Raw genomic sequence first — 13,153 nt, forward strand, 5'->3', positions numbered from 1 at the left:
AATTTTTAGCACACACGTGATAGTTCTGTGCAAATCAAAGTGTTACGAGAAGACAAGAAGAGGTCTTAAAAACAGAGCACATGAAACAATTACCACATGGAGACCACTTTTCTCATGAAACCTGCCACGGTAAGGCAATCCATTCTGTGCAATGGCATAAATATGCCTCATTTCCTGTTTTTTCACTGACCCTGTTTAGACGACATGCTAAGCCATGGTGGTTAAGCATTTTGAGCTATACGTTGTGGCTTAGCGTGTCATGTGAACCATGACTTAGCATGTCATATGAACCATTCCTAACGACAGTGGCTCTTCTCGATCCTCCCAGAGTGCAGGACACGGAATAACAGGCTCAAGTTAAAGGAAGCCAGATTCCAGCTGGACATCAGGAAAAACTTCCTGACTGTTAGAGCAGTATGACAATGGAATCAGTTACCTAGGGAGGTTGTGGGCTCTCCCACGCTAGAGGCCTTCAAGAGGCAGCTGGACAATCATCTGTCAGGGATGCTTTAGGGTGGATTCCTGCATTGAGCAGGGGGTTGGACTCAATGGCCTTGTAGGTCCCTTCCAACTCTGCTATTCTATGATTCTATAACCACGGTTTAAACACACTCACTAAGCATTTGCTGTAAAAAGGTTAGTGGCCTAACCATGGTTATCTGAACACACCCTTTCTGTAAAGCTGCATTAAGATAAATCTTTTAAAGGATGTGTTTTGCTTTTTTGCTAATATTTAAGCCTAAAGTTGGTACTGAAATTTTGCCAGAAGCAAATTTGGAGGTTTCTCTTCAGGTGGAATATTCAAAGAACTTTGAGGAAACTTGATTTTTTTAAAAAAATAAGACAATTAAAATTTCTCAAAGTGTTTTTAATATTCCTGCTCAATCCAGGAGGCAAGTGCTCTGAATGCAAACATAGTATAATCTAGGCCTTTTCACAATCATTGAGAAGAAGAATAGCACACCAAGTTTGGAAATACTATAGGACATCTCAGCATTTAGTATGTTAGGGCGTGGTTACCACTTTCTTTCCACATATTATTTGTTTAAAGTATTTCAATATTGTTCTTTCATACAAATTTCAAAAGCGATTTGCAAAATTAAAACTACCATTAAAACATAAAAAAATAATACACATTTAAAACCAGAACACACACACACACAAAACAAAACAAAATCTGGTAATGGGGCAAGGGCAAAGCAACTGTCAAGATGCCCAACTCTGGGCAGCAACTCAGACGCTGACCTAGACGAGGAGGGGCCATCAAGATCAGAAAGATCAGCAATAAGCACCCTAGAAGAGCTAGACCGGACCAGGCACAGGTCTGACACTGGGCTTGAGCAAGACCCTATCCTCCAAGATCCCCCTACGCACAGTGATCTCCAGAAACAGCAACCTCTGAAGTCCTCAAGGAACTGACTGCCTCTCAGCTAGGTCCCATGTTCTCTACTACTCACAGACTGAGTTCAGACAACATGATAACCAATGGTTGACGGTTGCATTTCCTCTTTTTTGGTACTATGTAAGTGAGGGTATCGACACGGGCTTTTACTCTGAATCTACTCCATTCCCAAGTTGATTGTATTCGATGATGCATGGCCCTCTATGTAGTTAGTGCAGCATTTCTTGCTCGAAATCTTTTCTTTTCTTTTCTTTCAAACTCATCTTGTGATGGATTTTCCTGTCACTGTGGATTCAGAGCAATTTGGGGGTCTGTGTGACCCCAACTACCTTCAGCATGGGATGGTAGAAGCAGCACTGATTGGCCAAACGGAAAGATGCATGGCATGGGGCGTGGGTGTGGTGAGAGCAGAGGGCTAAACATGGCTACCCAAAAGTAACTCATTGCCTTCCATTGCACTTTGCCAAGAACAGGAGTTGGGAGGGGAGCCGGCCCTGCTGTTTTGTAACTGTGCCATTGCAAATGTGGTGCCAATAGCTGCCTTTCCACTCTTTAAAGCTGCACTATTTTGCAACGGTGTGATTGTGTAGTTGTGCACTTTCAATATAGCGTAGTTAGGGCTTTCCTACTCATTTTGATTTTTTACTTTGCACTAATTTGCAGTTCTCTGATGTTTGTGATATGTAGCTTCTCTGATGTTTGGAGTAAAAGTAGGTAGGAAGCTATAACTCTATGACAATTTGCCAAAAGGGGCAAAATTGTGGTGGTAGGGTGTTCTCATAGGGAGCCTTCAGAAAGCGCCCAGGATCATTTGAGTTCCCCCCCTACTTCATGGAAAAGTGGGCAAAATGAGAAAAGGGGGTTGAGCTATAACTCTGTGACAGTTTAGTGGAGATGTGCTCTCATAGGAAGCCTTCAGATCCTGCCCAGGATAATTTGGGATTTTTCCTTCTTCATGGAAAAGTGGGGATTCCCCCCCCCCTCAATATTTCTTTTCTTTTTTTCTTTGTACATTTACGAATTTCTGAATGTGCACATTTTCAGAGTTGCAAACAGGGAATTTGTACTCTTTTCTTTGCAATTACACAATTGTGCATTTGCACTGAATTGAAGTAGTGATGAGAGGGAGGCTGACATTGCAAGCAGGGAGAAATAGCAGAACAGGAGAAATGGGTTGAAGCTTGAATTCCCTGACAGGGACATTTGCGCTAATGGGATGTTCTTATGGGAAGTGAGTCACTAACCTTCCTTCAAGAAATTACTGTTTCTACTGTTAGTTACTTTCCTTTCAGAATAATGTATTATCGGGGGGGGGGTTAAACAGGGGCAGGAAACAAGCCTACCTTATACATGGGGCTGCACCTGCCAACCCAAACATATGTTTATTTCATATGTCTGGATTGTGGGGATTTTTTTTGGGGGGGGATATCCATCATGATGTAACACAGACGGACCAAAACTCCTAATACTGTGGATAATACCAAGATGCACTTTCTTTCCATGGTCCTAAAGATGACATCAATGGCCAGCCTACTGGTTCACCAGTACAGACCAGGAGTAGTAGTAGTAGTAGTTTATTATGGTCACAAGACCAGCAAAGTAAAATAGCCCTGTGAATACAATGATATAAAAGCAATAAGAGTTGATTAAAAATTAAATTAAAAAGAAGTAAAATTGGATCATTAGATTTTTTTAAAAAAAACACCAATTGAACATGTCTCACTCATAATGATACAAGATTTAGCAAGTAAAAACATTGTCAGACATTTAACATCATCCCACACCGCCAGGCGATTGCGGCAGTGCAAAATCTAGCCACCATGGTAGTTACCTGTGGATTCTGGTCAGCCAAGATATAATCTATATAAAATACATCAGATCTCCCCAGGTATTCCTTGTAAAATAGGAGTCATAAAAATATGCCGGAAATCGTGATAGAAAGAACAATACAGAAGTATGTGGCCCAGAATCTCTACCACACTAGGTTCAGAGGGACATAAGCATTCAAAATATGGGGTACTATTGTATTTTCCTTCCAGAAGTGCAGAAAGTAACACAATAAGCTTGGCTAGCATAAACATTTTCCTATATTTGGGGACTGTTAAAATAATCAAGTAGATCGCAGATAAAAATGCCTGCCCCCTATCTCGAAATTCAGGGTTGTTATGTGATCTTGGAGCTGGTTGTCTCTGATGTGCTGGCTTATGTCCCCTTTGTTCTTTGTACGGCCCAGGGCCAAGATGGCCTTTCACGTGGAACCCAAATTACACAGTTTCTCTTCCACCACCCTTTTCCATTAGACTGAAATACATCAGTTAAAGTCAAAGGAGCCAAACCTTGAGGAGTGAATATCATTTTTAGACAAAGCTTTAACTTATATATCCAAACCCGGGAAGACTGAGAATAGTTCTCAGGAATTTTGTTTGGGTGGATTCTATAGCAGCAAAATTACTGTAAACACCCAGTTGCACACCATATAGCATTTGTGTTAACACCTTGGCATTGAAAACTTGTAAGGTTGATGGTATGTGCTGATCTCCTTTGGCATAATAGAAGGAGATTCCATTGTTAGGAAAGTTCTTTTTTGAATGTTTTCTGTCCAGCTGAGAAGAACCACTCATAACCATATATAAAATTACTTTCTTCCTTTTATCAGAGTGGGGGGATAAGGTGGTTATGTGTTGTTTTTCTCCTGAGGAAGATGTTGCTGTGAGTCTTTTTTGTTTGTTTTTTCAGAGCAAGATGTGGTTGTGAGTCATTTCATTTTGGTGGGACTGGGGTTGTAGAAAAATACCTCTGTTTTGTTGTGTTTTTACAATTTATTTGTAACTTGATGTTGTGGGTTGGCCGCACCAGTCACGTTGGCCACCAGCTACCACTACCTCCTAGACTGCGCTGCCCTAAGGTGAATTGTTATGCCCTGTTGTACTCTTGGTCAAGGTCAGAATAAAACAGCAACAATTAATACTCAAAGGCCAATTGAAATAAAATAAATTGATTGATTGATTTTGGAAGATCAATAGAGAGAAGGCTGCATGAACATCTACTAGTTGAGAGTTTCGTTTCATAGTACCAGGGCTGCTACAGAAAAGGCCTCGTTCTTCTGATGAGGGTCTTATCAGAAGATCTTAAGTGCCACAGATGGGCTCATATTGGATAATATGATCGCTGAAATAATTGGTACCCAAGCTGTTTAGAGCTTTAAAGATGAGAACCAATATGTTGAATTAGGTCTGGAAATGAATTGGCAGTAAGTGCAAGTGCTTCAAAACTCTCTCTCTCTGTGTGTGTGTATGTGTGTGTACATACCTGCTAACAACTGGGCTGCTGCATTCTGCCTGAGGTGAAGCTTCCAAACCATCTTGCAGCATCATGTACTGGCTCAGCCTTCCCCAACCTGGTGCCCATATGTTTTGGACTACAACCCCATCATCCCTAACCATTGTTCAGACTGACTAGGGCTGATGACAGTTTACTCCAAAACATCCGGAGGATACCAGTTGGGTAAGTGTGTACTAGTTTATTATAGTAATCTAATCCAGGCATGGGACAGCAGTTATTCAAGCTTTGTTGTCTTCCAGATTTCCGCTGGGAGGCAAAAGACAGATCTAGAAATATTTTGGACCTCAAATCCCAGAATTCCTGACCATTGGCTATGCTGGTAAGGACTTGTGGGAGTTGAAGTCCAAACCATTTGGAGATCTGTCTTTTGTCCCCCATCCAAGACCTGGTAGAAATCTGGAAGACAGCAAAGCTTGAATAACAGCTGCCAGGTGTCCCATCTTCTAGCAGCCAGCATAGCTGCCATATTGATTGAAGTGTCTTGATGGCATTCTGGTTGATGACTAATACCTAGGAGTTCTACAGCACGGCTTGGTCCAGAAATACTCACAAGCTACAAACATGGTCTTTATTGGGGTGTGTGATACCATCCAAAATAGGCAAATCCCAATCCAAGTGGTCTACTGTGTCCCCACTATCGTCAACCCAGCCTTATTTGGACTGATCTTAAGTTTATTCCTCTCATCCTTTCCACCACTGAGCACAGACATGTAATCAAAGAGACTGCACTGCCTCAACTGGGCATGATGAAAAGTAGAAATAGAGTTGTGGACCTAAATTCAGAGGTATTGGCACCACAGATGTATGTGGATGCTGCTGCGTGGGTTAATTAAAACCTTAAAATATTCACTATGAAACAGAGACTGTCTCTACATTAAGGAAAAACCCTAACCCCTTACCAGTCTTTTTTCTCTTGGGCCTTTCTGCACTCACTACAGGTGTGAAGGTGTGATTTGTAATTGAAACTTTCCCCTCTGGACAATGTTTCATAAAGCTCAAGGAAACAGTGCCATTTAGTGGTGAAATTAATCCTGCAATTATTTTAGTTACTGGATTATCTCTGGGGTTTGAATTTTAGTGAGATTTCCGGGGGGGGGGGGGAGGCGCAAGAGATACCCTAGAGGTTGACACCATCATGTAATGGACCTGCAAACCTCCGTGAGTGGCTGATCATGAGTGTGCAATAAATCGCTCATAGAGAGAAGCTCAGAATCAGAAAATGTGTTGGGGAAAATAATGATTTACCTGACTCTTCCCCTGTTCCCCAAGTGAAAACACTAGTTTATTCTCTTGTCACCATCGGGCTCCACTCCTGCAAACCTTCTCCTTTCTGGTGTTCCATTGTTACACCTCAGTCTTCTAGTACAACGGTTATTTCCCTTCCCTTCCAGCTTAGCATGGCTTATTGCCACCTACCATCTGCCTGTATCTTGACATGTCCTTTTCTGTGAATCTCAGCTCCACCATCCACAGCTGCCCAAAGTCCTCCTGCTCCCATAAATGACTCCACTATTTCTTCCTCACTGCCAGATAAAGTTGGAGCTCCCCGCTACACATATCTGTGCTTTCACACTCCAACTCAAAGAAATCTATTTCTATGACTGCCTTTGGGCCAAATCAGACATTACTTTAAATCTTTTTCTAACAGTTACATCTTTTTTATTTTTACTCTAGAGTAGATATGGGGCCCTGATTCAGATCTTAAAAGCCTTTCTGCCCCATACTAGGGTTCCAATCCAGATCAGGGCCTTTGTGTTTACTCCAAATTAAAAATTAAAATATTATCTGTTTTGGAACTTAGATCACATCTATTTGTGATTGAAGCAAAGCCTAAGCATGTGTAATTGGATTTTGTCTCCTCTCTTCCACTGTGTTTCCACTCTGTATAACCTAATGGGATCTGAGCTGGCGGTGACCGAACAAGAAAGAGATCTTGGCATTGTGGTGGGCAGCTCGATGAAAATGTCCACCCAGTGTGCGGCCGCTGTAAAGAAGGCAAACTCCATGTAAGGCATTATAAGAAAAAGAATTGAGAATAAAATGGCCAGTATCTTTCTGCCATTATACAAACCCATGGTGCGACCACACTTAGAATACTGTGTGCAGTTCTGGTCACCACACCTAAAAAGGATATTATAGAGCTGGGAAAAGTGCAGAAAAGGGCAACTAAAATGATTAAGGGGCTGGAACATCTTCCCTATGAGGGAATGTTACATCAACTGCGATTGTTTAGCTTGGAAAAAAGGAGGCTAAGGAGAGACATGATAGAGGTGTACAAAATGATGCATGATGTGGAGAATGTGGATAGGGAGACATTTTTCTCCCTCTCTCAAAATACTACAACCCGGGGTCCTCCCATGAAGCTGATTGGTGGGAGATCCAGGCCAAATAAGAGGAAGTACTTCTTCACACAGCACATAGTTAAATTATGGAACTCACTACCACAAGATGTAGTGATGACCACCAATTTGGATGGCTTTAAAAGGGGGATTGGATAAATTCCTGGAGGCGAAGGCTATCAATGTCTACTAGCCCTGATGGTTGTGTGCTGTCTCCAGTATTCGAGGCAGTAAGTCTGTGTTGCTGGGGAACATGGGTGGGAGGGTGCTGTTGCACCATGTCCTGCTTGTACATCCCTGGTCGATGGCTGGTTGGCCACTGTGTGAACAGAACTCTGGACTAGAAGGACCCTTGGTCTGATCCAGCATCAGGGCTCTTCTTATGTTTTTATGTGGAATTTAGATTATAAATTAGCCACATATTGCTTACTAGGACACTAGATCATGCATAAAGCATTATGTACGTTGATGGGCTTATATAAACAGCGCTCAGCATCTCCTTTACAGCAGAAATACACTTTGGAAGCATTTCTTCTGCAAGTACTACTGTAAGGGATGCTTTACATATTTGTTGGCCTGTTACAGGAATGGATGTGTGCTAGCTTTACCTCAGTTGAAACTTTTCACTCCACTTGGCCGGGCTACGGAGTTTGGCTCTTCCACAACCTTTACAACAAACAGTGGGATTTAGCCTTGTCATTTATGTCAGCACTAGCACGTTATACAAGAGACAAATATCCTTTACCTTGATCGTTTTTGATATGGATGGTTATAGATTGTCTTACTGTGACCGTGCAGTTAACCTGACCTTGAACAACACACTTTCGTATTTTCTTTCTGCCTAATAATTGTGGCACAGCTATTTATTTGGGGGGGGGGGGTTGGGCAGGAAATGGGTGGCTCGTGTTTCTCTCCCCCAGGTCACCCCTTTCAAAACAGATTTCAGACGGAGTGCCTTGCTGTTCTTTCCCCACCTGCTTACACGCTGATTCATTGATGAGGACAAATTTCTGTGTGTAGAGTTTGGCTTACAGGCCCCGCCTCTGACTGAATGGTCTGTGAGGTTGCAGCAGTGTCTGCTGAGGAGGCTGCTGTGGAAAGTGGATCTTTGCCGTCCTGTATCCAGTTGGACTACAAGTGTTCATCACACCAGACAGCCTGTCTATGCAGTTACAGGAGGACCTGAGTGTGACCACCCTGTTCAGCATTCCCCTGCCATTCCAGTATTTGACTTGCATTCTTTTTTTCTTCACCTCTCTAGTCTTTTAAAGGAATCTCCTTTTTCAAATAAATCCAAAGGAGTTTGTCTGGCTTTAACAAGGCAGCTTCTGAAAAGGCAGACTGTGAGAGAAACTGGGACATAAGTTCTCTGTCAGAAACTATTCACTTTTATTAGCAAAACTGTTCTGGCTCTCCTCAGAGGACAACCGTATTGCATAAGATGAGTGGATGTCGAAAACGGTGTAAACGTGAAATACTGAAATTTGCCCAGTATCTTCTCAGGCTAATCACAGGTTCTCTCCATACAGGTAATGACTGTTCTTTTCTTTATCGTGAAATATGTGGTGTGATAATGTTGTACTCTCTTCATTTACAATGCTTACTTCATTGCTCTGTTTTGTGGTAGTCTTTATTTAGTAAAATGTTAGGGAGGGGGGCACTATAACAAATTTATTTATGGGTTGTTTGCTGCAAACTATGCAGGCATCTGTAAGTTGTGTTAAATTATATTTAACCTATAATTACATTCAAATTGGAACCCTGCTGTTGAATATGCAGATGTGTTTCCATATTGTTTGGAGGGGAGTGTATTGAGAAATGTTGTCCATTACGTTTCCCTCTGTTTGGCTTATAAAGGCAGGCTTTAATGTATGAATGATGTTCATGTTATCTTAGTTGGCAAGCAGAGCTGGTTTTGAAATATAAATCAGCTGCTGGATGTTAGCAAGACATTAAAATTCTCTCAGGAAGAGTTTTGAAACGATTGGGTTTTAGAGTATTTACAATCTGTGAAATTTCTGTAATCTTTCTCTTGGCAGGAGAGCTCTTGAAATTGGAATCTTGTAAGGGGTAGGTGTGTATGTGCTTGTGTTGATTAATCTCTGCTTTAAGGTGGGTGAAAATAACTGTGAGTCCAGGTGGCAGCTTTTTCTTTTTAAAAATCCTGAGTTTCAGAAAAGAGGCCATCTATCCTTCTAAATGAGACTTTGGAAAATATACTTTCCCCGTTGTGATATGCATGGGATAAGGCGTTTTTGTCAGGTGACAGAGATAAATAGTATAGCTTATATAATGCTATGCATGTTCCAGGTGACACTAACAGAAACTGCTGTTTTGGGGGCAATGTATTTTCTCTTTCTTGTTAAAATCATCAATTTGAGTTGTGAGTATATAAGCATGAAATTTGAAAGAGGTGTGTGTGTATAGAATTAATATTTATAATTGCATCTCCACATTAATGGAAGAGACCACTGTGTGCCAGGCTATAATGAGTTTGTACATAACGGTTATTATTCTTGAAACCTCATGGCTGGAAAAGATTCAAATCAAATCCCAAGTTTCCTTTTAACTATCAAAATAAAATACTTTATATCACCAGTTGTGTGCAGAAAGGCAAAAGGACTTTTAAAATTGTATGTATCTTTTGTCCCGTATTTGCTAATCTCTCTCTCTCTCTCTCTCTCCCTCTCTCTTTCTTTAGAATGTGGTACACTGGAATGTTTTCATTCCAATGTACAACACGTGTTAAATTACCATCATTGCTGGCATAATATTATTATTTTTTACTTTTTAGGGCATTGATAGCCAAACTAGGATATATCTTCTTGGGTATTTTTATGTATGTTTTATCACATTCCTGTAGGTTGCAGTACAAATTAGTTGTCAGAGTATTTGGAGCTAGAACCAGCAACTTTTGGATCTGTGCTCTGCTGCTCCTTGCGGTGAGCACCCAGGGCTGCCAATTGAAAAGTTCCCAGTTCTTTGATGTCCTTCCAGACCACCCAGAAATTCTGCTGGTCTCCCCTTGATCAGTTAAGGATTTGCATGGTTCTGGGCCAGGCTTGTACTTTGCCGAGTCAGCTTTGTCTTGCTGGTGTCCATCCCTGACTCTTATTCCCTGGTCATTCCTTCTAGTCCCCAGTCCAAGGGATTCATGCCTCCTGTTCCTTGTCCTTCCAGGGTTTTAGACTGCCTACCTCCAAGCAGTGGGCTCAATCCAGCCAGAGTTTAAGACATTTAAAAAGCCCCATTGAAGTAAATGGGACAAAGCTTAACTCTCCTACTGAAATCTGCAGGGAATTGAAAGTGCTTAACTTTGCCCAGATTGTGACCATTGTTTTCAATAGGGTTGACTGGAAGCAGGCACAGAATTTTGCTGTGGGTTATGCTTATTTCAGAGCCTCGTGTAGCGCAGAGTGGTAAGCGGCAGTTACTGCAGCCGAAACTCTCCCCACGGCTTGAGTTCGATCCCAGCGGAAGCTGGTTCTCAGCCAGCTGGCTCAGGTCAACTCAGCCTTCCATCCTCCTGAGGTCGGCAAAATGAGTACCCAGCTAGCTGGGGGAAAGGTAACCGCGACTGGGGAAGGCAATGGTAAACCACCCGGCTACAAAGTCTGCCAAGAAAACGTCAGCGAAAGCAGGCGTCCCTCTAGGAGTCAGCAATGACTGAAGTGCTTGAACGAGAGGTTCCTTTAATTTTTTCCTACGCTTATTTCACAGATAACCTGAAGCCTGTCTTCTCTGCTCTAATTTTTTTTATGCTGTATGGTTTTATTGATTTATCTTTTAAAATTGAATTAATAATAATAATATAATAATAATAAATGACATCACTTTTCTTGAACTACAGCTTGAATTTTAGACCCCAGTCCTACCCTATGCGTGCGCACACACGCACACACGCACACACATGGCAGAATGTAAAGGTGCTGCATAGGAAGTCAGTACAGCTTTGAATTGTCAACCAATCTGTATTTCTTTTCTTTTTTAATTGTGTTTGTTACATAAACAAAACAAAACAAAAATGGAGAGCTTTTACATAGGGTGACCATATGAAAAGGAGGACCGGGCTCCTGTATCTTTAACAGTTGTATTGAAAAGGGAATTTCAGCAGGTGTCATTTGTATGCATGCAGCACCTGGTGAAATTCCCTCTTCATCACAACAGTTAAAGCTGCAGGAGCCCTGCCGTCTTTTAAGTCTGGTCACTCTAATATAGCTCCCGCAGCTTTAACTGTTGTGATGAAGAGGGAATTTCCCCAGGTTCTCCATATATACAAATGACACCTGCTAAAATTCCCTTTTCAATGCTACTTTTAAAGATACAGGAACCTTGTCCTCCTTTTCATATGGTCACCCTATTTTACAATAATCATCATCATCTGGCATCCTGGCACCCCAAAGGAACACCTACCTGGGCCAATGCCACCCACTGATCCACTTGGTATTGCAAAACCACCGAGCTGAACGGCAGCCACGGACAAAGTGGCAAGGAAGGGGCCGGGCTGGCTAACTGGATTGCGGGGGAAGATGACAGGGGGGTTAACCTGCTGCATTTACCTTGCGAGGAGGAGAATCATAGAATCGCAGAGTTGGAAGGGGCCTATAAGGCCATTGAGTCCAACCCTCTGCTCAATGCAGGAATCCACCCTAAAGCATCCCCGACAGATGGTTGTCCAGATGCCTCTTGAAAGCCTCTAGTGTGGGAGAGCCCACAACCTCCCTAGGTAACTGGTTCCATTGTCGTACTGCTCTAACAGTCAGGAAGTTTTTCCTGATGTCCAGCTGGAATCTGATTGATTGTCGCAACTGCAAGCACTTTCTAAACCCTCCTCCTTTCGAATCAGAGCTCTGCTTTTGCTCCTCTGAAGGCCTTAATTGAGGGGAAACAGCAACAGGATAATGTGCTCTAACATCTGTGCTCTGCCTAGACATTCTGCTCCCTAGCGTTCTAAAAATAAATCACAATAAGGAAAAATATTTCTTGCCCTTTTGTGAGTTCCCAAGTTACTCTAGTCTTTCAGATGCCTGTGGATGCCACGGCCATTGTCTCCCCACATTCCCATCACCATTCTTCGTAGACTCAGATCCCATTCATGATCCTGATCCCAACACCATTCTTTTCCCCTCCTCTGAATAAAGATGACTGTCAGAGAATCTCTAAACACAATGAGTGATGTGGCCAAATTTGTCCAGATACGTGGCTTTCATAATACTTCCCTCAGCTAACAGGTCAAATTTCCCCTAATTCTTCTCCAGCTTCAATTTTTAAGTCAAGCTGGAGAGGAATCCCACCCACCCCCCAACGCCAATTTGATTCTGCCAGCTTCCAAACTTCATCTAGCGTGACCATATGGAAAGGATGACGGGGCTCCTGTATCTTTTACAGTTGTATGGAAAAGGGAATTCCAGCAGGTGTCATTTGTATGCATGCAGCACCTGAAGAAATTCCCTCTTCATCACAACAGTTAAAGCTGCAGGAGCCCTGCCTAGCATGACCAGATACAAAATAGGGCAGGGCTCCGGCTGCTTTAACTGTTGTGATGAAGAGGGAATTTCTCCAGGTGCTGCATGCTGAAATTCCCTTTTCTATGCAACTGTTAAAGATACAGGAGCCCTGTCCTCTTTTCCATATGGTCACCCTAATTAATCTGACTTACTAGCAGTGCAGCTCATGATGGTTAGCTATAGAGGATGGCAGTAGCCAGCACACTGCATAAAGCACAGCAGACCACAAGGCCACAATGCGGTCTAGTTTTCAAAAGGCCTATTCACATTGCAGTAGCCATTGGGAAAATCACATTTCCCAGGAGCTTCTATGTCCTATGTAGTATACTAGACATCAGAGACAAGAGCGGGGAGAGAAACCTCTCTCCATCCTTTCTCTCTCCCTGTGGCTTTCCGCCATCGCTGCCAGTGCCCAAACCAGAGTGCCATTGCAGCTTATAAGTGCCGTGAGAAGGAAGGGCGGGGAGTTAAAGGATCGGTGGGGACTTGGGTAGGTAGAAGGGAGAGATTTCATGTTGGCTCAGAAATTAGCTGGGCTACTTCGTGATGTCCAGCTGATTTCT

At 42.5% G+C, this 13,153-nt stretch overlaps 1 protein-coding gene across 1 annotated transcript in view; it reads left to right on the plus strand.

The window, feature by feature from the left end:
- Positions 1-8,524: 8,524 nt before the first annotated feature.
- Positions 8,525-13,153, plus strand: part of KCNIP4 (potassium voltage-gated channel interacting protein 4) — a 295,289-nt gene continuing 290,660 nt past the window's right edge. Inside the window, exon 1 of the mRNA XM_063135277.1 lies at positions 8,525-8,612. Coding sequence (XP_062991347.1) covers positions 8,525-8,612 — 88 coding nt within the window. The remainder of the gene's footprint in view (positions 8,613-13,153) is intronic.

The sequence above is a fragment of the Elgaria multicarinata genome, chromosome 10 (genome assembly GCF_023053635.1).
Source record: "Elgaria multicarinata webbii isolate HBS135686 ecotype San Diego chromosome 10, rElgMul1.1.pri, whole genome shotgun sequence".
NCBI lineage: Eukaryota > Metazoa > Chordata > Lepidosauria > Squamata > Anguidae > Elgaria > Elgaria multicarinata.